General features: G+C 41.3%; 1 protein-coding gene across 1 annotated transcript in view; it reads left to right on the top strand.

The window, feature by feature from the left end:
- The window catches only part of Col9a1 (collagen type IX alpha 1 chain), an 85,677-nt gene extending 62,381 nt beyond the window's left edge, over window positions 1-23,296 (top strand). The window contains exons 33-38 of the mRNA XM_059282248.1: window positions 741-773; window positions 4,525-4,671; window positions 4,852-4,906; window positions 6,629-6,817; window positions 13,317-13,394; window positions 22,642-23,296. Coding sequence (XP_059138231.1) covers window positions 741-773; window positions 4,525-4,671; window positions 4,852-4,906; window positions 6,629-6,817; window positions 13,317-13,394; window positions 22,642-22,826 — 687 coding nt within the window. The 3' untranslated portion in view covers window positions 22,827-23,296. The remainder of the gene's footprint in view (window positions 1-740; window positions 774-4,524; window positions 4,672-4,851; window positions 4,907-6,628; window positions 6,818-13,316; window positions 13,395-22,641) is intronic.
- Window positions 23,297-27,465: the final 4,169 nt, after the last annotated feature.

Genomic DNA, 27,465 nt, shown 5'->3' with positions numbered 1-27,465 from the left:
CTCTTTAAGAGCAGAGAAATGATCCGCCAATATTTATTCAGACTTGCAGGTCCTAGAATAAATAGAAATGAAATGTCTGGACTGGGCAAAGTTTCTGGACTTTTTCTAAAGCAAATTTCTGAGATTATTGCATTTTAGTTTCTGTAGTGGCCATTCATTTTATGTGTTTAGGGAATGTTTTAAAAGTTAAATCATTCTATCTTGTAGTGGAGATTTGCTAACACTTGAACAGAACTCATCTAAAATTAACAATGGGAAGATGGCCTAGGATTATTTATTTTTTTAAAGCTTGAAAGCATGGATTTTTTTTTGTTTGATAGATTTGAGGGAAATGATTTTAAAAACATAGAAAAATAAAAATAAAATTTCAGTGGATAGTTTTAAATGTCTATCGTGTTTGGTAAAAAAAGCTATTGTAATTCATTTTATTACCTGCACATTTTTGTTCTTGTTGCTGAGCACTGTAGATCTGGATGAACCTCACAGAACTCTGATTGCAGCCTGTTAGTCAACAGATCGGTTAGCCAAGGGCTGGGAGGTGGCCTCATTCACACAGAGTTGGGTAGCTGAACTGGAATGACAGCCCACATTTTGAGTCAAACATATTTTTTACAATTCGGGGCTCCATCTGCACATGGTTTTTCTATATGTTAGCAGTACAAATAGCATTGGAAAAATGTTTTAGGAAACTATGTAAAGTGAATAAATTGTACTAATACAATTTTCTTCTGCTGGTTTAGGGAGATATGGGATTACCTGGCCCAAAGGGATCTGTAAGTATGATGAACAATAATGGTACAAAATTAAAAACATCAATAAAACTGTAGAAAATGTAATACTCTGCTTCATGAAATGATTGTATAAATTCCTTGAAGGACTTCAAGGAAATACATGTCAAAATTTGCTCTGTAAATAATGGTCTCAACCAGTAGGAAGAAGTTCTCAGCTGTGTAAATGGATCTAGCTTTTGAACTCACTGCTCTAAAGAAGGTTTTTGTTTTGATATTAGAAATGGCTGAATGAATGTTACATTATAATGCTCTGATATCCTCCCCACATGGGCTGTTCCGAGAGCGGGCACATGCTCTGCAGTGAGGCGAACAACTGGATCTTAGTGGCAGTTACACTTCTGCAAAATATTTCAATAACTTTCTTGATCTCCCTTGTTTCCTAGTCGAGGGACCTGAGAGAGAAGCAGAGCACACAACAAAATATAACAGAGAATCATCAGAACCATAAAATGATTAGCTTCTTCAATTTCGTTATTTTATAGAAACTAAACGTATATCCTCAGAGTAGATGAATTCAAAATTATAGATCTAATTCATAGGAAACCTGAGGCATCTTGCTAATGTGCACACCAACACCATTAGGAACTTAGAATCTACAGAGAAAAGGTGAAGTTCAGATGGTAATCTCAAAGGCCATTCCCACTAGCTTCCAGTGAATTCTTAAATTCTCTCTACTTCTGGAATATTCCCTATTTCTGTCTTTATCCAACACATTATCTCCTCAGCAGCTAATTTAGCCCTACTAAAAAGAACTCACTATATATCATTTTTTTCCCTCTGAATCCTAAAGAATAACTTAAAAAAAAAAGAACTGTTGTAGAATAAAATCAGACTCCCAGCAAAGTAGACCAAACTTGTCTGAAGAGTTCTTGGTTTATCCATTTTGTCTCCTGGGTATCTGGAACTTTGTCTGTTTCCAATGCTTTTACACACTATGTTGTTTAGCCCTTTCTAGTGTGAACTGGCTTTCTCCTTCTTGAGAATGACTACTTCCTATTTATGCATCCTGATCCATCCTCTACCTTACATTCTCCGGGGGCACCCACCCAAACCTGGTTTCAGCATCCAGATGCAGGCTGTCTGTGGGCTGTTTACTCACCAACATACAGATGAGATCACATTGTATTAACTCCCCAGCCTTTAAACATCAAGTTTCAAACAATGTTCGTGCATAAGAACACTTGATCAGGTGGTGGTGGTGCATTCCTTTCATCTCATCACTCGGGAGGCAGAGGCAGGTGGATCTCTGTGAGTTCGAGGCCAGCCTGGTCTACAGAGTAAGTTCTAGGACAGGCAGAGCTGTTACACAGGGAAATCTTGTCTCAAAAAACAAACAAACAAACAAAAGAATACTTGAAAGGAATGGTTTAAAGATATAAAGAGTAAACCCTGATGTGTTTGGTGAGAGAAATCTTATGTCATTATCTAGAATAATTCAGTGTTTTGTTCAAGGGAAAAATGCAAACGATAAAAGAAAAATTTGTCCTAATGCAGTGACCAACACTTCCTGCATTCTAATTTGGATATATTAGGAATGAGCTGTTAATTCATCACTTCTCCTCTCCCTACTTCTTATATGACACTGCTCAAATAATGCTGAAGGAATTGAACTGTACTGTCCCAGAGGCAAGAAAATTATTTACTTCCATAGGAGCTTTCATTGTCCACTCTGGTGTTCCCACAGTTGAAAAGCCGATGTCTGCTCCAATGCACAGAATCTCTCGATTGAAGAACTCTTTCCGAGAGATCCAGGGTCCTTATGGCACCCTGATCTTTACATCCCAGAGTCCCTGTGATTGATTCAATAGCAGTTTTATCCACTGCCATCAAGAGAGTATAATTCAGTGTGGCCAGTTCTTGTGTGCATCTCAGTTCACTTGGGCATCTCTTTGGTTTGCTTTAGAAGTTGTTAGAGTTTTTCACCTGGGCACCTGACAATTTTGCATCCTTGTGTGGTATAACTTTAGCTCTCTTTGCTGATGTTGCTTTCCAGGAAGTCTTTCAAGTTGTCATTTCCTTATAGAAGCAATCTTGTCAAGCTGACTTAGATGAATATCTTTTTTTTTTCTTTTTTTACATCATAAAGCAAGATTGAAAAAGCTTGCGGAACCTTGTTTGGATGTGTGTGGTGAAATGTTGTTTTACTTCTTCCCTTGGGCTGAAAACATTTGAATATTGGAAACAGTTAGATGCTGCACAGGAAAAAGAGGCAGGATGAGATGGCCCTATGGACATTCCTACCTTCAAGATTAGCATCCCCTGACTTCCTCTTGTCCTTGTACCTTTTCTTTCTTATTCTGCACAACAGTTTGCCTTACTGCTTTGCTACAAATTGTAACAAATTTTAGTCTCACAAAAGAGTGAATTAATGAAGTCTCCTTTTAAAAGCAGTTATTATACATGAAGACTTTAAAAATGCTCTTAATGGTCTGCTTTCTGGAAAAGAAAACAATTTACCTTTTATATATGCCTTCATGCTGAGGAGGCAAGGTTTGTTGGTTGACTTCTTTAATATTTAGGTTTTAATTTTCTTATTACTTAAAACTATAAAGTTGCCTCCCTTTTTAAATGCTTTACTTTCAAGGTCGTATTTTGATATTTTGAGGATACTGGCTTAGTCTATGTTAGGTTTTTGTAATTCTTGCTTATTACTAGTGTCTTCAAGTTCACCAAAAGCATCTTATAAAAGCCAAATAACTCATATTCTTAGATTGTTGAATTGTTATACCCAAATAGTATATCTTGGAGGAAACCTTTTACTTGGAAGGGAGTCTTTTTATTCCCAGAAATTGTTACCAGTCCTTATTTAAAAACTAAATGACAGGTTGGAGAGACAACTTGGTGGGTAAAAGGACTTGGCATGCAAACTTCATGATTTCAGTTTAGAACTCCAAAAGTCATTTCAGAGCTGGTCACAGTAGCGCAAGGGTCTGTAATGCTAGCATGCCAGTGGGAAATGGGAGGCAGAAAATGGAGACTCTCCAGAAACTCACAGGCCGGATAACTTGGCTTAGGAAGCAGCAAAAAGACCCTGTCTCAAACCAGATGAAAATGTGAGGACTAACTCCTAAAGGTCATCCTTTGACCGATGTGTCCCTGATCCCCCGTACCCCCCCAACACACACACACCAGAACAAACAATCAACTTGCTTGGACTGGACTGTATTCCGGTGGTAGACCATGTGCTCAGCATGTGCAAGGAGCTGGATTCCATCCTCAGCACCAAAATCAGAAAGAGAAAACCTAAAATCACTGACTTGTTCTTAGGAAGTGGCTTCAGGTATGGCAAATGAGTCCTTAAATATAATTTTCTCAGTGGAGTTTTTTTTTTTTTTTTTTTTTTTGGTTTTTCGAGACAGGGTTTCTCTGTGTAGCTTTGCGCCTTTTCCTGGAACTCACTTGGTAGCCCAGGCTGGCCTCGAACTCACAGAGATCCGCCTGGCTCTGCCTCCCGAGTGCTGGGATTAAAGGCGTGCGCCACCACCACCCGGCCTCAGTGGAGATTTTGAAATAATAATAAAAAACATTTGTAAGTTTACTTAAATTGGAATTCTAAGTGGCTGGTGAGTGGTTGAACGGTATTCTGTGTCTACATTGAGGTAACTTCTGGACAGACACCACTGAGGGACATAAATAGTGGAAAACCTAAAATTCCACCTAAATATTTATATTGAGGCTAAGCAGAACATTGGTGATGTCTAGCACCAGTTTCACAGTGCACTGTTTGTTCTAGGTGGGTAACCCTGGGGAACCTGGCCTGAGGGGCCCTGAAGGAGTCAGAGGGCTTCCTGGAGTGGAAGGACCAAGAGGACCACCTGGACCCCGGGGCGTGCAGGGAGAACAGGGTGCCACTGGGCTGCCTGGTATCCAGGGCCCTCCGGTGAGTGGTGGACACATCCCACGGTTTCCTATTTCCATCAGTCTCAACCAAGCTCTTCAGCAGCAAGTCTTCTCATCAGTTCAACTACCCGGTTCCATGTGATGTCCGTCCTTAGAGATTAACATTGTTCTCTTTATAGCTGCAAGTGTATGTAACCTGCGTCTTTCTTTCTCGTCCCAGGGCAGAGCACCAACAGATCAGCACATCAAGCAGGTCTGCATGAGAGTTATGCAAGGTAAACAAAGGGCAGGACCCTAAACATTTCCACTTCATGCTCTTGCTTCTGAAGTTTTTATGTTTGTAGGTGTGCAAGGGTAAGTAACTAGCTTTGAAGGTGGGAGATGTGGAGTAATGTTAGTATCAGGTCTGTTTTCCCCAAGAGTTGAAATATAATAAAAAGTAAAATAAAATATTACTTTCTGTCTTAGCCTTCTCTCCACTCCCCATCCAGGCTCCATCTCTGTGTGTCTCCCCCACCCTTTTCCAGAAGAGAGGGAGGTAACATACAGGAACAAATGCATATATACAGGTCATTTTTTTCCCATTTGCAACATAAATTCTTAGGCATCCTCCCTCCTTAAGATGCTGCCATTTAGTGTGTATCTGGTATGGTCTTAGGATCTCCCTAGATTACGTGAGAACTAAGTGAGAGGCCCAGTGCCCACGGGGAGCATAAGGACATTATTTATACCCACGTAGTACATATGTTTAAAAAGTAACAACTAGTAGTTTTCCAAAAAAGATGAGGTATTTCCTCATTTGTTAATCTTTATCTGAATTTATCTACAGCTATGGAAATCATTATTCATTTTAGAGTCTGACTAGTTATAAAACCACACAGAAAATGAATATGTATAAAAATACCCCCAAACTGAGGAGACACTGGAATCCTGGCACTCTCTACAGAAAACTCTCTCACCGTGGTAGAAGTGTGTCTTCAAGAAATGCTTGTCTTTTATGTGCCGATGGACATTCCACTTTGTCTAGTAGACGTGTAGAATTTTCTAGCACCAGATGAGAATGAAATGAATGCTTTTATATTTGGAAACCAATATAAATTTTTTTCACTGCACACATTTTTATTTTGGCTCCCCATTTGAGCTGTAAGCATTACTAACCTAGCTGGAAATTATAATTTTAGGTTTATTATATTAAATTCAAAATAGTCATATTTAAATAATTTTAAACTGTTGGGTAGAAATTTGTTTCCACTTCCTGTTCTTTTTTATACCCTACAGCTTTAAAAACAATATTGCACTAGAATACTTGCCTCAGAGCATTTTAATGGGGTGGATTTTCTCGCCTTTCGTGGCTTTAGCGGCTGACTCTGAATGTATGTAAGAATCCCATGGAGTTATTAATTTTTAAGACGAACTGTGACCATTCCCAAGGAAGGTTATTTTTAATGATTGTTATCTATTCCAAGCATGAAAATAAACTGGAGGGAAAGGATTTATTAGAAGCCATGAATTCTCATGGTATTTCAGGTTATAGAATTGCTTTGAACTAAGAAGGCTTTTAGTTTTGATGCCTGGTCTCAAAGAGTGTTGGAATCCTAATTTTGAGCGATGCTTTGGATTTTTAAAAGTTCCACGACAACATTTCCACCCATGCTAAGAAACTCATTTTCTTTGCATCCTGAGGTTTCACGTAGTACCAGATAGGATTCAGGTGGCACTCTTAAGGTTCTGGACCACCACCCATCTCAAAGCCCTGAAGTTCAACCCTCACCCCACTTTGTCTCAAAACAGCTGGGCCAGATAGATCCTGGGCAAGCTCAGGAACGGGGCACCAGTGGCGCTTCCTGACGGGAAACTTGTGGGAAAATACACAACTCGGTTTCTTTCTTGGTGCCACATGTAGATAAAGGTCACTGGGGATGCCATTCTCTTCCTCTTAGCTGCTGTTGTGTTTGTGACTGGCTGGTTTTTGTTTGTGTGTGTTTACTGTCTTTCAGAGCATTTTGCTGAGATGGCTGCTAGCCTCAAGAGACCAGATGCAGGAGCTTCCGGTCTTCCTGGGAGGCCTGGTCCCCCTGGGCCTCCGGGTCCCCCTGGAGAGAATGGTTTCCCGGGTCAGATGGGAATTCGTGGCCTCCCAGGCATGAAGGGTCCCCCTGGGGCTCTTGGCTTAAGAGGACCTAAAGGTAAGGGTTTTTTTTTTAAGTTTTATTTTACTTTTAATTATGTGTACGTGTCTGTGCATATGGGGGTGTCCATGAAAGCCAGAGATGGCATCGGACCCCCGGAGCTGGAGTTGCCGGTTAAGCTTATGAGGTGCCCAGTGTGGGCGACGGAAACGAAACTCTGGTTTTTTCCAAGAGCCATATACTCTTTAACCACGCAAGCATCTCTGCAGCCCCAAGGTGAGATATTGTGCGCAGGTGCAAGGCACACTTCTTGCTTATTTTCTTGAGATGTGCGATCTGCACCCAAGCCCGTAGACTCACAATTTCAAGACTCTGAAGTCATTGTAGGGCTTTTCTTAACGTGGCATCTAGTCTAAGGATGTTGGTGTCTGTTAAACTAACAAAAAGGTGCAGGACATGTGACTGCTCTTTATGTCTGGGCTTAGCGCTGCCCTCCTCCTCTTTCCAAAGTCAGCCTCATACCTTTACTTTTGGTGGACTTTTATCTTGAACCCCAGGGTGCGATCTAATTTGATTCCTTCCTTAGTTTAAAGCAAGCCAAGTGCTTATATCCAGGAAGTGTTGCAAACAAAACAGAACAAAACAGAACACACAGGTTTGTGAGCGGGTAAGACATTCTGCAGAACGGACACTCTACCTCAGATGGTGTTTGCTAGTTGAGGTGAGCATGTCAGCCGAGGTGTGTGCACCCTGGATAATTTATGGAGAATTAAAGTGAGGAGTTTTTCTGTTGTGACGAGTTACTGACAGCTCTCCAGGGAACTTCAGGAGGATGTGACATAAAAAAACAAGAGCCCCCTCCCCCCCCACCCCACCCCACCCCCGTTATTTTAAACGGTGTGGTGCTGCAATTAGGGACAAATATTGTGGTGTGATGGTCAGAGGGCAAGCCAGCTGCCTCTTCCGATCTATAAATGAGTTGCTGATGTGGCTGGCTAACTACACCCTCAGTTGGAACAATTTGCTTAATTACATTTTTTTGGCATGTGCAGAGCTGCATGTTGAAAATGGGCTCTAATTGGGACTCTTGTACGTCTGGAGAGATGAAAAGGAGAGGGAAGGGAAATCCATCTCACAGAGCACTGGGTTTTCCTCAGGAAGTGTCGTGTGTTTATTCATCCTTGCCCCTGTTAGCTTCTAGTTCAGGACTCAGTGGGAGACAATCGTATGGGTAGTCCCATCCACCCTGAGGACCACGCCAGAAAATCCATTGGCTTGGGTGGTTGTTGAGTTGGTTGGACCTGTTGTGCCCCTACCACAGGCATCCATACAACCTTCCCCAAGTGGCTCCTGAGCCCTACTGAAGGTCTCCAGCTCCCTGCCCCACCCTACACACACTGAATCAGAAACTCAGGGTGGAGGCTAGTACTTGGGTTCAAGAGATTCGCAGGGGACCTGGATGTGGTCAAACATTGGTGTGCCATTCAAGTTCCTTAGGGAGTCTATGGAAATTAATTACATGTATTAATCACATAAGCACATAAGTTATGGGGACCCACAGAGACTTGACTTTCATCTTGACTCAAGGTCATAGAGTCCGAGCACGTTTTCCCTTGCAAGGCTGCATAATAGGATGCTTTGGCCAAAGGAGTGGTTACCTGGTGTCTTGTACTCCAAGGCCTATTTATAGGATGCTTTGCCGTAAGGCGTGGTCACCAGATATCTTGAGTACTAAGGAGGTGTTTACACTTGACTGTAATTTGTATCTTGAATCATGATGTCCTTGGGGGGGGGAGTCTCCCCCCCCCACTTGCTTTGGGTATTTAAAGGCTGTGAGTAATAAGCTCAAGCAGCTGTGGTATGGACCTAGACAGAGTCCTCTCAAAGCTATCCTGTGTCTCTGTCTTTTTCTTCATCTACATCTGTATTTTGTAGCTCTCATTTCCCATTTCCATACCCTACCCCCTTCAGAACTGCTCGGGACTCGACAATAAGTCACATCCCTTTTCTCTTTGGTAAATCAGTGATTGGGTTCTGACCTTGACTTTGTGCTAGTAACTAAACTCCCCTCCAAGCAGCCTGTGGGGCCGTCTCCTCCAGCCTTGACTGCACACGGAATTACCTAGGGAATTTTATGAGCAGTCCAGGTCTGGGCCCCACTTCCAGAGTTTCAGAATCAGTTGGTCTGGGCTTTGGGGGCTTACAGTGTCCCCGAGGTGGTTTTAACTGTAGCCAGGATTGCTGGAGTGCTTGTTGGAGGAGCCTTGGGCTGCACGGGACTGTGGCGTGTTGAACAGATTTGGGTCTAGCAGGAGAGTCTCATTTGAAAGGAAGGAAAGTGTATTTCTGTATTTGGAACCCAAGAGAGACCTTGAGCGTGAGGCTCATTTATCAGTCCCCACTGGATGGCCAAGGGGCCTTCCTTCTTCAGTATCCACAGCAGTCTGTCATCCATCTAGACACAGCCCTTCACCCCCAGCCCTCCAGCCCTTCCTCACTTGATTCCTTTAAATTAGCACTTTCTAAGGTTTTGCTTCTGAAATCTGGGGTGGAGGCAGGCAGGGTAATTGGATTTTCTTTCTCAATTAACACTATAACTAATTCAGAAATACACAATTCCAGGTAACTGACCTTGGCTTTATCCTACCACATACAGGATAGTAATATTTAATAAAAACATATTTTATTCTACTATTCAGAAGTTTGCAGCTTAAAATTTCTCCAAGGGAATGCATTCTACTATGTTGAAATTTAAATCTTGAGTCATTAGAGATGCAGTCCCATATGGCTGTGCCTTCCCCCGACTGTTGCCTAACAAAAGTAGATGACATGAGACTCACTCTAATGTTTAGTCCCTTTGGGTCTTTTTATAGAGAAATAAGGAGCTACAGTTGTTACTAAGGCTTTTGATAGGCCAGGCTATGTCTTAGTCATTATTTTTCTCTTGACATTGCTCTGAGAAACAGTGGAACATTAGGGTAAGAGTGTGCTGCCCTCTCCAAGTGCCCCTCCCCCACCAATGTAGAGTGACATCTTAGTCCATGTGGTTAGTTCTCCCTGACACCTTATGTGTAATCGCACACATGCCGGACCAGTGTCTACACATTGAGCACCCCCTGTATGCATGGCAGGGCAGAACCCACGAGGGTGACAATGGAGTCGCCATATGTTCAGTTTACTTGGTGTTTTATTCGTCTTTCAGGCCATAAATCTTATTTTTAATGTTCATGGTTAGGATTAATTTTAAGTTCCTTTGAACAAGGCTGTGCATTTTTAGACATTTTAGTGTGAGTCAAACAGATGTGACGGTATGGAAATGAAGGTGTGAGAAAATACATGTTATAACTGTGACTCACACTTTTTTTCTGTGTTAATCTGCTCTTGGAATGGGGAGGGGCACAGAACATCAGTTATAGCTTGTGAATAATAAAAGTGAAATAAACAACATCCAGAGAGCTGTGAGAACACCCAGCCTTCTGATTTCTTCTCAGCCTGGCTCTTACTTCATACCTGACTTAAGGCTTTTTCCATTTGTATATATATATATATATATATAGATACATATAGATAGATATAGATATTTTATTTACATGTAAGAACATTTTGTGACTTTGCAGTTACTGAGGCCCCAACTTCAACCAAATGTCTCATAAATGCCTTGTGCACATTTGGTTGCTATCCACAGAATACTCCCAGTCAACTCTGAGTCAGAAGTGAGAGACACTTGTGATAGCACACTTTCATTTCTAAAATGAGTTTGTTTCTGACAATATTACATTTACACTGCTCAAAAAGTTAAATGTGAGAAAGACATTTAGTAAAGAATTTCTCCCAAAAGTTTCCTCTATGCTTAGTTTCCTTTGCCATTCTTATGATAAATAAAACCGTTGGTTTCCTACAGACCCCTACAAGCAATGCTATAGAAACCTGGGTACACATGCTTTCTCTGCCTCCTTATGTATAGTCGGAAGGTTTCTCTGGTCCTGCCCAGCCCTGTGGTCCTGCAGCAGCTTATAAAACAATCACTCAGAAGCTTATATTATAACTACTTGGCCATTAGCTGAGGCTTATTACTGACTTGTTCTTACACTTAAATTAACCCATAATTCTTATCTATGTTTAGCCACGTGGCTTGGTACCTTTTCTCAGTTCTGCCTTATCATCTTACTTCCTCTGTGTCTGGCTGGTGACTCCTGACTCAGTCTTCCTCTTCCCAGCATTCTCCTCATCTGCTTGCCCTGCCTATACTTCCTGCCTGGATACTGGCCAATCAGCATTTTATTTATCAACCAATCAGAGCAACACATATTTACAGCATACAGAGCGACATCCCACAGCACCGTGTGAACAGAGCCACACTGTCCTTTAGTAAGCAAGCTGGACCTCATTTGTTTCTCGTTTAACACTATGTCCAGGAGACCATTCTAAAGAGCTTCCTGTGATGTCCCCCAGCTGTGTCTAGTCTGTGGCAGGGGCTCTGTGTTTACCTTCGATGATCTGTTTGATTGTTTCTAGTCTTCCAGTGCTACAGCACACAGCAGTGTACATATTTCATCTTGGTACAAAGTATCAACACAGACTTCATTCCCGCCTCTCATTCCATCTCCATGCCAAAATATTTTACCACTCTGAGAGTACATTTCTGGAAGTAGAATTCCTGGGCAACATGGAGCTTTCCCTTATAATTTGAATGTTATTGTTATATCCCCTCCAATGAGGTTATACCAATTTGTGCTTTCCTCAACGATGTGGGGTTCTGTGTTTTTCTATAGCCTTGCTATGTTTAATATAACTTGGAACTTTTGCTAATTTTATAGGCTAAACATCTTTGTCACTTTTTAACTTTGTGTTTATTTGTGAAAGCGAATCCAGGGGTGTGCTCGTCTACGTAACTAACAGCCATTTTTGTTTTCTTTTCATGACTGCCTAATCACAGAGTTTGCTCATTCTTTTAGAATTTCTTTTTATTGTTTGTGTGTGTGTGTGTGTGTGTGTGTGTGTGTGTGTGTGTGTGTGCACCCGATTGTGTATATGTGCACCATGTATATGAAGGTGCCTGTGGGGGCCACAGAAAGTTCTGGATCTCCTGGGAATGGAGGTTACAGGTGAGGTGCCTGATGTGGTTCTGGGAACTGAACCTGAGTCCCCTGCAAGAACACAGAGTGCTCTTAACCACTGAGCCATGTCCCCAGCTCTATGTTTTCTCGTGATTCTTTTATATTTGATCTATTTGTAATCATGTGATAGAGGTTTTTTTTTTTTCCCTAGTGGGCTACTCACTTTTTCTAAACATTTGATGACTTGCTAAATGTTTTCCACTTAAGATGCCACCTTTGTGGCTGGAGAGATGGCTCAGAAGTTAAGAGCCCTTGCATGCTGTTCTTAAAGAGGACCAAAGCTCAGTTCCAAGCACCCACATAAGGACACTCACATGAATCTTTAACTACAGTTCTAGGGGACTCTATGCCTTCTTCTGGTGTTTGCAAGCAACCCACACATATGTGCACGTGCACACACACAGAAACAGACATAAAACATGATAAAAAGAAATATTAAAATAGAAGATATCATCTTTGTTATAAATCAATTTCTTGTGCATATTTGGACTTATTAAGGCATTGTGTATCAAGGGTAGGTACTACACCATTATAATTGGTTTAATAACTGGTAGCATTATTTCCTTCAAGCTGCTTTCCTTGGATGAGGTTTCTGGCTAATCCAGCTTCTGGGGTTTTTAAAATACAAACCAGAATTATTTTCTCTGGTTGAAGCATACTTTCAAAAAATGGGATGGTCATCAATATTCACTTTATGAACGACAAGAGAAATGACAACCATTGATTGGGCTGTCATTCCACTGCACAACAACGTTTCAAGCCTTTTCGTATCCATTAGAAATGCTCAATTTCCTTCATGTTTTACTTGAACATTTCCATTAGGTCCATGCCTAGTTGTTGTGTATTTTAATTGCTACTATAAAGAGCACTTCTTTGCCGTTTCTCATAACTGGTGGCTCTTTGTATATGTGAAAACGATTGATTTCTGTATATTAATTTTGCATCCTGTTAGATGACTGAATTTACTTATTATTTGTAACAGTTTTTGAATTGATTCTCATCTTTAAAATATGTGTTCCTCTTACCTAAAAATAGAAATGGTTTTAATTCCTCAAACCCAATGATGTACAATTGCAGCAAGAGAACATTCTTGCTCTTCTGGTGTCAGGGCCCCTGTCAAGAGTCATGCTTCCAAGGTGGAGACAGATATGGTCATATCAAGGAAGGATCCATTGACTCTTACCTTATCATGTGCTTTACTGAAAATGCACATCCAGTTTTGTGAAATGTCATTTGTCAAATGACAAATCAATCATTTGAATTTTCTTTTTCTTCTTCTTGGGTCTGTTGATAGGATTTTGGCCTTGCTGCATGTCTATTACAACATGCCTTCTGGGCACGTCATGATTTTTGCTATATGAGTTTGTGTTTGCTTAAAGTTTAAAATAAAGAAATGTATTGACACACAGAAGCATTAACATTTCTTTAATGAAACGCAGGTGACTTGGGAGAAAAAGGAGAACGTGGGCCTCCAGGACGAGGTCCTAAGGGTTTGCCTGGAGCTACAGGTCTCCCAGGTAAGTGAGTTCTGCAGTAGACTGAAGGGGTGGAAGTCTGGGTCAATGTAGAACAAGGGCTGAGCAGCATTTTAAAGGAAGCACTGCTCAGCCACTTAAGCTTATCAGGCGAGCATGATGGAGGGCATAAGGGCACGGAGTTTCACAATTGGCTTTAATGAAGAATTCAATGATGTGCAAATCAGGTCTTCATTCCTTGTGAGCAGACAGATGTCAAGGCTTGAACTATTCATTTCTTAAAGATATGCTTTAAGGAAAATAGTATCAAGGTCCATTCATACTCTATTTGCTATGAAAATTGCAATGTGTGAAACTGTATCCACGTCTGCCCCAGGTGAGCATTTCTTGTGATTTTATTGCAATTATTAACCATTATTATTAGTTTGTGGTGCTGGGGATCAAGCTCAGGGCCTGTCACACACTACTAGGCAAGTGTTCCACCATCAAGCTGTAACCCTGGCCCTGACATTTTACAAAATCCAGAGCAGTTGTAAAAGGAATCCATGTCCTCAGCTATTCATGTGATACAAGGAGTAACTGAAATTTCATTTTAAAAGCTCTCCTTTCGAATACCCAGGCCCTCCAGAAATCCATGCTGCCCAAAACAAACATTGAGAGAATTTCGTCTTAGGGCTGCAAAGAGCTCCCTCCACACAGGCTGATGCAGATCACAGCCCTGTCTGTGGCCCAAGGTGACAGAGAGGTTTTTGTAAGGAGCAGGATCCTCTCACTGGGCATTCAGTGTTCTCTTTAGACACTGACTGTTCTGTTGCTGGGGTCTGGCCTGAAATGTACTCATCGCCTGGGGAAATGACTTGTAAACCCAACCACTGTGGACCTGAAGGCTGGCTCAGCTCAGGTGTGGGTAGCATGTGCAAGCGGGCCCCGCGTGGTGGCTGAGGCATTGCTGGGGGAGGTTTGCCGAATCTAGTTCATTGTAACAGGGGGAAGTGAAGGACAGAGAGGCGGCAGGGAAGGAAAAGAAGGTAGATGTTGCCTGTTTTAGTCACGGATTTGGAAAATGTAGTTTAGGGAAATTTCGGAGAAGAAATTACCATTTTGTAATTCTGCCAGAGGTTACATATTTAATCATGACTATAATTATATAATTATAGCAAAAAAAAATCCTTGCTTTCCAATTATCTATTTCATTGCTCTCAGGGATTGCTTTCTTATTAAAATATAGGAGGGGGATTGCCATTTGGAGAGAGCTCAAATGCCAACCTAAAACTGTGATTCATGGGCCTGTCCAGATGTTTTTATAAGTTAATATTTTTTTTATAGCTGGAAAAAGGAAAATCTAATTGGACTTCAAAGAAGACTTTAGCATGCAGTAAAGTTTGGGTTTGTTGATGGATGTTTAGAAGAGAGGGAAACAGTTCTCACCATGAGTCCTGCCCCTTTAACAGTGGGCATCGAGGGGCTTAAAGCTAGACTCACTCTCAAGATCTGCTCTCTTTCCGCCCTTTAATCGGCCTGCTCTCCCAACCAGTGCTGCCTTGCTGTCTGTCTACTCCTTCTTTTACACAGGCCATCTCTCCTTTTCTTCCATCTTCTCCATCTCCGCCTACCTGCATCTCAGCTTTCCTTGGGGGAGGGCGTGGTTCCTTTGATGGGGCAGTGACATCATCTGGTGAATTCTGAGCTTCAGATTCCTTTTTCAATAATATAGGCGAAACTTCCAAATTACAGCCCCTGGAGAGGGGCGTTCTGCTGCTGGATGGCTCTCTGCGTGTTTCAGTAGACTACAGGGTCTGCATTGATCACTCCCCAGGGTGCCCGTTCAGGCCTGTGTTGTTCAGCCCGGCCCACATTCTCTTCCCTGCCCTGTGAATATATTTGGCTAATTGAATCAGACAAGTCCCTGACAAGGGATTTCCTGCCTGCAAGCATAGGCCCCACAATCCGGAAACCCTGGGTTCAAATCAGGCCACTGTCATTTCTTAACCTCACGGCCGGCCGGCACTGGGCCCATTAGTTTCTCTCTGTGCCCCGCTTTCCTTACTTACAAAATACCAGGCAGGGACGTCATTCTGATAGTGTAAATTGGAGAATTACAAACAAGCAGTCCCATGAAGTGCTCAGGACGGCTTCTGACTGTAACAGTGGTCCAGGAATGTCTTTCATTAGTTCGGTTTTGCTTCTGACATTGACGAGGGGAGCTAAGGGCAAAGCGGAAACTTAGTGAAGGCCTTGCAGCCTTTTCTCCCGCTGTCCTTAGTGGGCAGGAGCAGGGGAACTTGCTCTCACTTAGCCCGACCCCTGAGACGCCGCCGGCCCTCCTTTCGTGATACTGTGCTTCAATTCTGGGCCACTCCTGTGGAGAGTCGGTCACTACGGCCATTTCACTGGTTAATTGTCCACCAAGAGGGTGAAATTTTAAAAAAAACAAATCTTCTAATAGAACTTAGTATGTGGTTTTTCTGGTACTTTCCAAATATAACGCCAGTAAAACTTTGTGATCTGGAGGAAACCTCAACAGAATTCTGCACAGGAACCTGTCTGGAATCTTCTAGGTCAGTACACATTTTACCTGAAGGAAATATTGCTATCCCCTCTTGAAAGCTTTACTTTTTTATTTTTTAAAATTTTAATGCATTTTAATTAAAAATATAGTTAATATTGCTCTCTCCCTTTCATTTAAGCCTTAATTTTTTTTTTTTCTGAGACAGGGTTTTTCTGTGTAGTTTTGGTACCTGTCCTGGATCTCGCTCTGTAGACCAGGCTGGCCTCGAACTCAGAGATCCGCCTGGCTCTGCCTCCTGAGTGTTGGGATTAAAGGCATGCGCCACCACCACCACCCAGCCTTAATTTTTACATTTCATTTTTAAAGTATGTTTTCAACTGAATTAGAATTATATCGTTTTTTTCCCCTTCCTTTCCTCCGTCCAACCTCCCCAGGTTCTCTTCGTGTAATCCCTCTCATATCTACTGTGACTATCATTGATAGCCTCTGTTTTTGTGATTATAATTGTTATACACACTCACATACACATGGATACCTATGCACATGTTAATACAATCTGCTGAGTCTGTCGGTGATATATATATATATATATATATATATATATATATATATATATATATATATATACATATATGGTTTAAGGGCTAACTAGTCTGCATTGGACAACCTATAAGGGTCTCCTCAGAGGGAGAGAGTAATTCCCAGCAGTCATTAGTTGCCTATAGTTCTTTGTCTAGGTGTGGGACCCGGAGAAAATTCCTCCTTCCACACTAACATGTCCATTGGTACTGTCATCGTTACAGTCTTGTTTATGGAACCATCTCCAGGAGACAGTTTCACAGACGACTTCCTGGTGTTCTGGCCCTCACTGTCTTTCCACACTCTCTTCCTCCATGTTCCCTGAACCATAGATCCAGGAGCTGTAATGTAGACATATCCATTTGTGGCTGGGGCCCCCATGATCGGTTAATCTGTGCATTGTGTTCAGTTGTGGGTTTCTGGGATGGTCTTCATTAAAGAACCCTTCTTGGGTGTCACTATTGGAGGGTCTGGGATTTAAAGCCTACTGAGTGGAAAAAGATCATTTCATCATTATTTGTGCAAACATACCTAGTATTTAAAAACTGTACTAAGTACCTTCGACATCTATCGGTTGTTCGAGTCCCTGTCTTCTCTCTGTTTCCCTTCACAGCAGAGTCTCTCAGTTTGTTCAGTGTTAAGCATTACACGTTCTGTGTGACATTGCATAATAGAGGCCATGTGTCATTATTGTCACGTTGATGATGATTTTGGCTATAGTGCCTTGTTATTTAAAGGCAGACGTATGCTATATAGTTTGTTATAGTTGAACTAGAAGGGACACATATTTAAAGGCTATAGCCCTGAGTGCAGGCTCCTAGGACTTGTGGGCCCTACTCTTGTTTCCAGTGACCTCTGCTCTCCATTCCTTCTTATGGACAGGAGCCAGAACCATCCTCCCTTATGGGCTCATCTAGGAGAAAATCCGCACATGCAGATACATGTAAAGCGCACAGAGCAGGGCCTTGCTAAGCCCCACACTACAGACTGGCCCAGGTCACACACCCTGGCAAAGGTATCTCCAGTTGTAAGTGGTAGAGGGAAATATTTGTGCTTCCTGAGTCTAGGTTCATGTAAAAGACAAAATGACAGGTTTTTCCAATGTGATTAGTTCTCTTTGTCACCATAGTTACCTGATGCGAGTGTGTCCCCAACCTCGTATTTTCCTGCCTTTCTCCCAGAGCTGTGCAGATCTCAAAAATGAGCCCTGGGCCTTTAATCTCCTCTTCTTCATTCTCTCAGCAGAGCCAGCTAGGGCTGTTGCTGAGTTAGGTCATCTCATTAAGGGACATCCCTGCCTGCCTGCTGCCACTGAACTGCCCATGTGTGACCAGTAGCTCAGCACTCAGAGCATTTCAAGGAAAAATATTTAATAATAAATCCTGACTTCTCTGTGCATTCAAACTCACTAGGGAAAGAAATAAATGAAGAATCTTGTGAAATACCACAGAAATAAGCTCAGCATAAAAAAACAAAACAAAACAAAAAAATGTAACTTCGGGGTAAATCCCCCAAAGATTAAATAGCCGTCCCATTCATCATCAGATTGTCCATTTAATTGACAATCACTTGCATGTCTTTCCCTTCGTTTGTGTGTACACACTTTCATTTTTGTAAAGCGTTGGGGAAAAGGCTCCTCCTCCATCCGTGTAACATGCCTGCCCTCTAGTGTCTGCACAGAGAATGACCTACACATTTAATAGATTTCTTTTTAAAATCATGAAAACTTTTGTCAGTGTGGCCATTGATTTTTCAGAGAGCCAAGTAGTCACTAGGTAGTTGGTGGAGTCAACAGACCCACAGGCTGGGCAAGGCATTTGTCGAGGGGTGAGGGAGTCTTCAGACCCTGGTTGTCTCTTCTTAGCCCACATAGGGCTTCAGATGGACACTACCGTAGCTGCTGAACCAAGCATTGGTGTCCACTTTGTGAGCAGTTACAGTGCATCATCTCCAACTGTAATATAATGTCACCTCTCCACAAGTCTAGAGCATCCTGGAGGGTGTAACTGTGGAGTTAAGGCTCCCAAGAAACTGATGAGCTTAATTATGGTAAGGCTGTTACCCGACCCGAAGCATGAACACAGGGCAAAACCCATAAAATATTGTAGTTTCTTATAATAGAGACCTAAAACCAAAAATCAATCCTAAATTTTTGTTATTGGGTCTCTTTTTTATTTCCTAGTCAATTCAGACCCAAAACATTCACCACCAGCATCACCACCACCACACACATAACCTCAGGAGAGTTGATCAATCATTATTGATGGGAGGTTAGTTCAGCTAGAGTACTGGTAACGGGTCCTTATCGCTAACCACAGTGTTTTCTAGCTCTGTGATCTGGAGACTAGCCTTCTTAACTCTGTTTCCATAGAAGGGAAATGAGGTCAACAATGAACGTAGCGTATGCAATGTGAGGGGAGGTCACTGTAGCGTGCTGGCGATGCTGGTGATGATGACATCATCCAGAGCTACCAAGGGTGTAGTGTACATTGTTGGTGCCCTTGCTGAAGGCTGACTAGGGTTAACTCTGCATCTCCTAAGGTGAGTCAAGGATAGAAAGGACAGTGTCACCAACTCTACCCTCAAAGGTCAAGAAGAAATTTGAATAAACTCAGCAAGTCAAAACAAACCAAAATAAAATGCCCATGTCCCTTAAGATGTGTTGGATCAGAGCCAGGCCTGGTAGCTCCTGCCTGGAATCCTAGCGCTTGGGAGGCAGAGGTGGAAGGTTGAGGCCAGCCTGGGCTACGTAGTGAGTGAGGCCAACCTAATCCACAGAGTAAAGATCTTCACACCACTCCCAGTGTGTTAGCTGGGAAACTATGTGTGAAAATGTAAGTAAGAATCTCTCTGGTTTTGTTATTGTTTGTTTGTTTGAGGCAGGGTCTTACTCTGCATTCCTGACTGGCCTTGAACTCTCTATGTTGAGCATGCTGCTCAAATTCATAGAGATCCACCTGCCTCTGCCTCCCACATGCTTGGATTAAAGGCATGGGCCATCGCATCTGGCTGAACAAATTCCCTTTAACGTCTCAGGGAGGGGACTATTTTACTAACTTGAAGTAAAAATTTGAAACAGTTGCTTACACCAAAAATGGGAAGGTCTGATTTGAATCACTGGCTGGTGTTCCCTGTGGTAGCTGCTAGCAGGAGCGGTGCTGGGGGCATCCATCCTCCAGTGACCACTCAGTCACTCCCCTCTGGTGTGCCCCCAAATGGGCACAGAACACTAGTCCTTTTCATTACGCTCCTATTATTTATTTTCTTTTAGTAAAGACAGTGGGACATTTCCTAATCTAGGCCTGTCGGTTGATGACATTTGTTGCCAAGAATTCTTCTCTCTACAGGGTTACAGTTCTTGGCTTTGAGTGTGGGGGTCTCTGTGACAGCCACTCAGCCATGGCTTTGTCTTCCAAAAACAACCACAGATAATATGTAAACTAATGAGCATGCCTATGTGCTGATACAGCCATTTTTACAAATAAGATTTGGCCTGCCTAGAGGTGGCCTAATCTACACTACCTGCCTAGAGGTGGCCTAATCTACACTACCTGCCTAGAGGTTGGCCTAATCTACCCTACCTGCCTAGAGGTTGGCCTTATCTACGCTACCTGTCTAGAGGTTGGCCTTATCTACCCTACCTGCCTGGAGGTTGGCCTAATCTACCCTACCTGCCTAGAGGTTGGCCTAATCTACCCTACCTGCCTAGAGGTTGGCCTAATCTACCTTACCTGCCTAGAGGTTGGCCTAATCTACCCTACCTGCCTAGAGATTGGCCTAATCTACCCTATCTGCCTAGAGGTTGGCCTTATCTACCCTACCTGCCTAGAGGTTGGCCTAATCTACCCTACCTGCCTAGAGGTTGGCCTAATCTACCCTACCTGCCTAGAGATTGGCCTAATCTACCCTACCTGCCTAGAGGTTGGCCTAATCTACTCTACCTGCCTAGAGGTTGGCCTAATCTACCCTACCTGCCTAGAGGTTGGCCTAATCTACCCTACCTGCCTAGAGGTTGGCCTAATCTACCCTACCTGCCTAGAGGTTGGCCTAATCTACCCTACCTGCCTAGAGGTTGGCCTTATCTATGCTACCTGCCTAGCCACCCCATTGTCTTTGGACTTTGACTTCTTCTGTGAGCACGGTCATTTTCTCCTGGTTTTGATGGACAGATTTGACGTATTTCAGTGGGCCATTGCTATTGATAAGGTCCACGAAAATCATCTTTTATATGTAGTTAGACGAGGCCTATTTTTTAAACTAAAAAAATAATCAACTTAACCTCTAACTGTCTCTAATGTCAGGGGATGGAGAGGTCTCTGCTGCAGGAGCGGTAGTGACAGCCTTATCTACAGATGCTGTAGATGAGGAAAAGCCTTTCTGCCATTAGAGGAAATGCATAATCACCTGCTTCATCTCAACTTATAGTTGGATAAAAGCCTATGAGATAATTTATTGGAAATAACACATTTCTGCTTAACTACAGCCTCGAGATGCATAATTCGAAGATAATTATTCTCCCTTAAATCTTGCTAATGGTTTGCCCTCTAACACTGCTTTGTGCAGGGCTTGATGTAAAACACACAGGAGAATAAGATGTGTGTACAACAGGGTCTCCCACCCACCTTTACTTCAAACTATGTGAGATATGTAATAATAGTACCATTAAATATGACTAGGTCATTCCAGTAAGATGTATGTAATTAGACCACTAAAATAGGAAAAAAAAAAAAAAGACTGAAGACCCTGGAAAAAGCAGGAGAGTAATTGGATGTGAAGATTTGGCTTTCAGCTTCTCCACAGAGTGAGTGCCTAAGATAAGGGAGCTGAGATGGATAAGGATCCCTATAACAAGAATGTCCTAGCAGATGCAGCTGCTTCTACACAGCTTTCTTACGATCGCTTTTGTGGTAACAGGATGAAAGCATTACTGAGGCAAAGGGGGACACATTCAATAGAAAGTCCTCTTGGTTGTGGGCACTGTGTCTCAGATTATGTGCCCTACTGGGCAAACATGACAAAAGAAATGTCCACAAGGAACTCTCTGTGGTGAAACTCATGTCAGGGTAAGATTATAGAATTTTTTTTTGTAGGCAGCATGGTGTGGTCCTCTAAAGGACATTAATAAATAATATTTAATAACTGAGACAGTCCCCATTTAACTGATGCTGTCACTCACAGAAATTAACGATAACAAACACATCATCCCATTTTGTGGATGATGACATCAGAGATTTATTTTTTTTTTTTTTGCGGATTCTAATGGTTCTAAAATGGCAGAGTTAAAACTTAAAACCATTTGTCCTAAAAGTCCGTGTGTATTTAATTTCTTATTTATGCTTATCTTTGTCTGGGTATGGATCACTACTAGAAATTAATACTGCCCATGAGAAAGACAATGTGAGCCATAAGTCAGCACAGCACGTGTGATTTTGAATCTTCCAGTAGCCAAGGTGCAGAGTCAAGTGAAATTAACTTTAATAATACAGCTAGTCCCTGACGTAAGATGATTAGCCTCAGATTTTTCCACTTTGTGATGACATGAAGGGAGACAAATTTTGTAGAAACTTCACTTAAAGTTTCTGAATTTTGATCTTTTTATGGAATTAGTGATACATGCTATGATATTCTACCTTGATGCCAGGAGGCACAAAGTTGGCTATGCATTCACTAATGAAAAGACCTGCTACCCTGCAGTGTGCTGGGTTGCTAAGTCGTGATGTTTGGAAGGTTGGGTGCATTTTTTACTTAACTATGTTCTCAACATAACCACATTATAAATTGAGAGAATCCTGTGGCATTTATTTAGCCCACTAGGTTCAAAATATTATTGTAGCAGGTAGTAAGTCTAAAATTTGTTAATAAAATATTTTATGCCTTTTCCATGGTAAACCTTCAGATTTCAGCTTTATTTTATGCCTGTGGTTCACCTAAGTTTGGGCCAGCCACATTTCAGTACTCAGTAGACATATTTAGCTAGAGGCCACCATGATGGAAATGTGAGAGACATACATGGAAATCCCTTTCTGCCTTTGATTTCCGTGAATCCCACATCCACCAGTGGGGTTCCCCATCTCATCATCATGCGGGATCTCCAAGGGCATTTGCTAAGCATCTTGTTGCACACTGCTAGGCTGTTCGGTCTAGTATCTCCTGCTAATCAACAGCTTGATCACATGTATGGGTTTTTTTTATCTGTTTCAGGTGATCCAGGCCCTGCCAGCTATGGGAAGAATGGCCGAGATGGAGAGCAAGGGCCCCCAGGAGTGGCAGGAATTCCTGGTGTGCCTGGACCCCCAGGTCCTCCAGGCCCTCCTGGTTTCTGTGAGCCAGCCTCTTGCACCCTGCAGGCTGGTCAACGAGCATTTAGCAAAGGGCCTGAGAAGTGAAACCCTTAGCATTACAGGCCCTCTACTCTGTACCTGGTAGAGGAGCATGGAGGAGAAATAACATCCAAAGCCGGGCTAAGACTAAAAGGTTTCATCTTCAATGTGATTCCACAAGTCCTACTTGACAATCAGATTTAGAACAACGGTGCTATTCAGTGAGTCTTGTTCCTTATCCATGAGAGGAAGACAGAGGAGTCATCAGACAAAAATCAAATTCCCTCTAGCCAAATTTATGCTCTTCTTCCCAGGATCTTGAACTTTAGTGTGTTATAAATAAGTATGTGATTTATTGTGGGCCACTGTGCCAACAAACAAAAACAACTGTCCAGTTTACCTCGGTTGCTGTAGTTATCTTCATTTCAATCTAGATACTGCTCTTGGATTATTAATTCAGTTATATCAAGTATTACTAGGAGAGTAAGGAAGAAACCCCACTACGTTCAATAAAATTGGTGCTTAAAATCTCCATCCGGGATTTGTCACAGACGTGATCTCTTTCCATCATACAGTGGTTTCCATCTTTATTCTGAATTTGTGACTTGTATGTACTGTATCCCAAACCCATTCATATTTTAAGATCTCCTATGTGAAAGCAAAGAAGTAATTTTAATACCCTGGCATGCATACATTTTATTGCTGACATTATTTATTTTAAAAGTTTGAGGTAACATCTCTGATTGTACCAAAGAACAAATAAACATGGTTTCACAATCTTTTGTATGTTTCTAAAGAAATAGTCATGTTAAATGTGGTTAAGTGTTAACTGAACTTGTTTATATACATTAAAATTTTGATGTATTGCTACTTCTAAAAATGTATTTATATTATTGGTTTATTCCAACCAGAGAAATCTGAAACATTCCTACTGGTCCATAGGGTTATCCTGTGACAGATTGTGTGTGTGTGTGTGTGTGTGTGTGTGTGTGTGTGTGTGCTGAGAGACTTAATGGATTTCTTTGAAATTCTAATGAAAACTATAAATTCACTTCCCTTAGAAGAATGTGCGTGCACTTTGTACAGTATTTCAGAGAGTTCACAGAGCTCTATAAATCTAGCTTTGGTTTCTAAGTTAGGACCACACCTTCATTTCAGAAGTTGCTAGCTCCCTTTTGGAGCCTCATTGATACAAAAATGACTTACCACTTTTTATTAGTTTTACAAAGCAAGTTACCTAAGGCACCACATACTTTTAAAAATTTAGATAGTTTAGGGTTACATTATGATAATTAAATACGTGTGTACAATGTATAATAATTAAATCAGGGCAATACTCCATTTTCATTTCTTCAATTATTATGGTCTATGTGTTGGGAATTGTGTGCTTTAGTCATTTTGAAATTCATCATAGATGACTTCACCTGGTAGTTACCCTGATATGTTAAAGATGAACTCTAATTCCTCCAGTCTGGGTTTCAATGCCCTGTATGAAACTCCTTCCCATTCTATCTCCGTTCTTCACACTCCAGTCTCCAGGGACCACAATTCCATTCTAGTTTCCACAGAACGGCAAGAACGTGTGCCATTTGTTTTTCCATGTCACTACATCCATTCATATTCCTGTCAGTAAGACACCATTGTTTTTGTGCCCGAACATACAAAGACACATTTCTTTGTTAATTCAGCCACTGAAGGGCACAGATGTTGGTTCCATAGTTTGGCTATTGCATAGTGCTGCTGCAGTAGACATGGAGTGTTTGTTACTAATGGACAGGAGTTTGTTGTTAAAATGATTTAATCTTCTTTTATATATATATATATTAAATAGACACACAATATATATATATAATATATATATAATATATATAAATATATATAAATATATATACATAGACACACGGTGGTTGAATTTTATGTTATTTGTACTTGTATTGTTTTTTATATTTTTGAATCTCCACACTGTTTTTCATAATGACTCTATTACAATCTCACTACTAGTTTTTAGGACTTCTCTTTTCTCTACCTACTTGCTACCATTTGTTAGTTTGTCTTTTATGATAGCCATCGAAGTACAGTTGGATTGTGGCTTGTTTCACATTCTCTACTGATCCCTGAGGTTTGTTTCATGCACTTGCTGGTTATTTATATGACTTGACTTCTTTTGAGAAGTATCTGTATTCTTTGGCAATTTTAAAATTGGATATTTGTCTTGTTCAGTTTAGTTTCCTACATATTCTGGATCTCACTCATTTATTGGAGAAGCAATTTGCACAAACAAATAGAAAAGGAAGGAATAAAATTATCCCTATTTGTAGATGATATGATTTTATGTATAATAAACTCAAGAGCCCACCAGAAAACCCTTAGAATCAGCAAACCTTCAGTGAAGTAGCAGGATTCAAAGTAAGGAACTTTCTAACATACTGATAATGAACACACAGAGAAAAAAAAAGTCAGGAAAACAATCTTTCACTATAGTGCAAAAAATAAATAGGAATGACCCTAACTAAGGGTGTGACAGCCCTCTACAAGGAAAATATCAAGACACTAGAGAAAGAATAAGAACACTAGAATGTGGGAAACCTTTCCATGCTTACAGATTGGTAAAAGTAATATAGTGAAAATGGCTATATTACCAAAAGTGAGTTCTAGATCCAGTGTGATCCTTCAAAAATTTCAGTAACATTCTTCACAGAACCTGGAAAAAGTCCTAAAATTTATATAGATTCATGAAGGACTACAGACAGCCAAAGTAATTGCAAGCAAGAAGATTATTGTGGCAGGCACCACACTAGCCGATTGTGACTTACACTACCGAACAACAGCAACCAAGTCAGCATGGGTCTGCCGCACAGCAGCACATGTATCGGTGGAATACAACAAGGGCACAGAATTAAACCGAGACACTCAGGGTTTTTTGTTTTTATTTTATTTTTATGACAAAGATGCCAAAAAATACATTGGAGAAAAGATGGCCTTTTTAGTAAATAGTAGTGGGAAAAGTGTCTAGCATGTGTAGGAGAATGAAATGAGGTCCTTCACAAATGTGCAAAAATCAATCTAGGATATATAAAATACTTTAAGGCCTGAAAATTTGAAACTATTTAAATAAAATATAGTGAAGAGACTCCAACAGACAGGAGTACACAAGGACTTTCTGAAAAGAACGGCAATAGCTCAAGAAATAAAGTCAAGACTTGACAAAATGAATTACATGAAATTAAAAAAGCTTTTGAGGGCTGGAGAGATGGCTCAGAGGTTAAGGGCACTGGCAGCTCTTCCAGAGGTCTTGAGTTCAATTCCCAGCACCCACATGGTAGCTCACAACCATCTATAATGAAATCTGGTGCCCTCTTCTGGCCTGCAGGGACATATGCAGGCAGAACACTGTATACATAATAAATAAATCTTTAAAAAAAAAAAAGCTTTTGAACAGCAAAGGCGACGATCATTTGGGTAATTAGATAGCCCAAAGCATAGGGGAAATCTTTGCTAGCTACATAACTGACAGAGGATTAATTTCTAGAATATATAAAGAACTCAAAGAACTAAATGCCAACCCCCCCCAACCATTCGATCAGCCAGCCAATCAATGTTCTGATGAAATGAATTGACAGTTTTCAAAAGGTATTTTTAGATAGTAATAAAAATAGAAAAACAACATGTTTATGTAAACCATGCTGACATACTCGAGGGGCCAGGAACTATCCAATCCCCAAAGATGGCCATAAACACTAGGGGACCATTGCAGGAGAGAGGGAGAAGTATTTTAAGAGTCTGAAGCGGTGGCTGACTCGAATGGAATACTTGTCTGGACAGAACGGAGCATCTGCACATATGAACTCGGCAGCTGTGATGGAATATACAAGACCCGCTCAAGCTCAGTCTAGAGAAAACTCCCAGTATGGAGAAGGGATGTGGGCACAAAATCCCACCTCTAGCTGAAGAGCTATGAGAAAGGGAGAGTCAGTTTTCTTTGAGGGAGTGGTCCTTGAAGGTAGGTAGACCATGTTCCAGTGGATGGCCACAAACCCAAGAGTATACAGTTGGCACAAATTGGATTTGACGTGTTTTTTTAAAAATGAGGACACAAAGTTGGGTAGGTAGGTAGGGTTTGGGGGAGGGGAGGTGAATATGTCGAAAATGCATGGTACACTATTCCCCTCCAAATTTTAAGAGATATGAAAAATATTCAACAACTTTTGCAATCAAGGAAATGAAAATTAACTACATGAAGATTCCATCTCCTCCCAGTCACTCTTAACGAAAAGAAAAAATTAAAACAAAACAACCTAGCAGCAAATGCTAGGGAGGATGTGGGGAAGGATGAATTCTTATACACTGCTGATCCAAATGTAAATTAGCTTAGCCACTGTGGAATTCAGTATAGCAGTGTCTTTAAAACCTACGCGTAGAGCAACCATGTGACCCAGGTTTAATACTTCTGGGTGTACCAGTCAACATACCACAGAGATGGTATGTAAGAAACAACTACAGATCCCTGTTTGTTAAGCAACAGTATTCACAATAACCAAATTGGAGAATCTGTCTAGGTGTCTGCCAACAGGGGAACAGATAAAAAAAATGTGAAATGTGAAGTATATATAGAATGTAGTTTTATTGAGTCATAAAGAAAAAGTTAATGATGTCATTTTCTGGAAAATGGATATAGCTGGAGATCATATTAAGTAATGTAAATGAG

The sequence above is a fragment of the Peromyscus eremicus genome, chromosome 16_21 (assembly GCF_949786415.1).
Source record: "Peromyscus eremicus chromosome 16_21, PerEre_H2_v1, whole genome shotgun sequence".
Lineage (NCBI taxonomy): Eukaryota > Metazoa > Chordata > Mammalia > Rodentia > Cricetidae > Peromyscus > Peromyscus eremicus.
The sequence above is the reverse complement of the archived record's forward strand: the minus strand, read 5'-3'. Positions and strand labels throughout refer to the sequence as shown.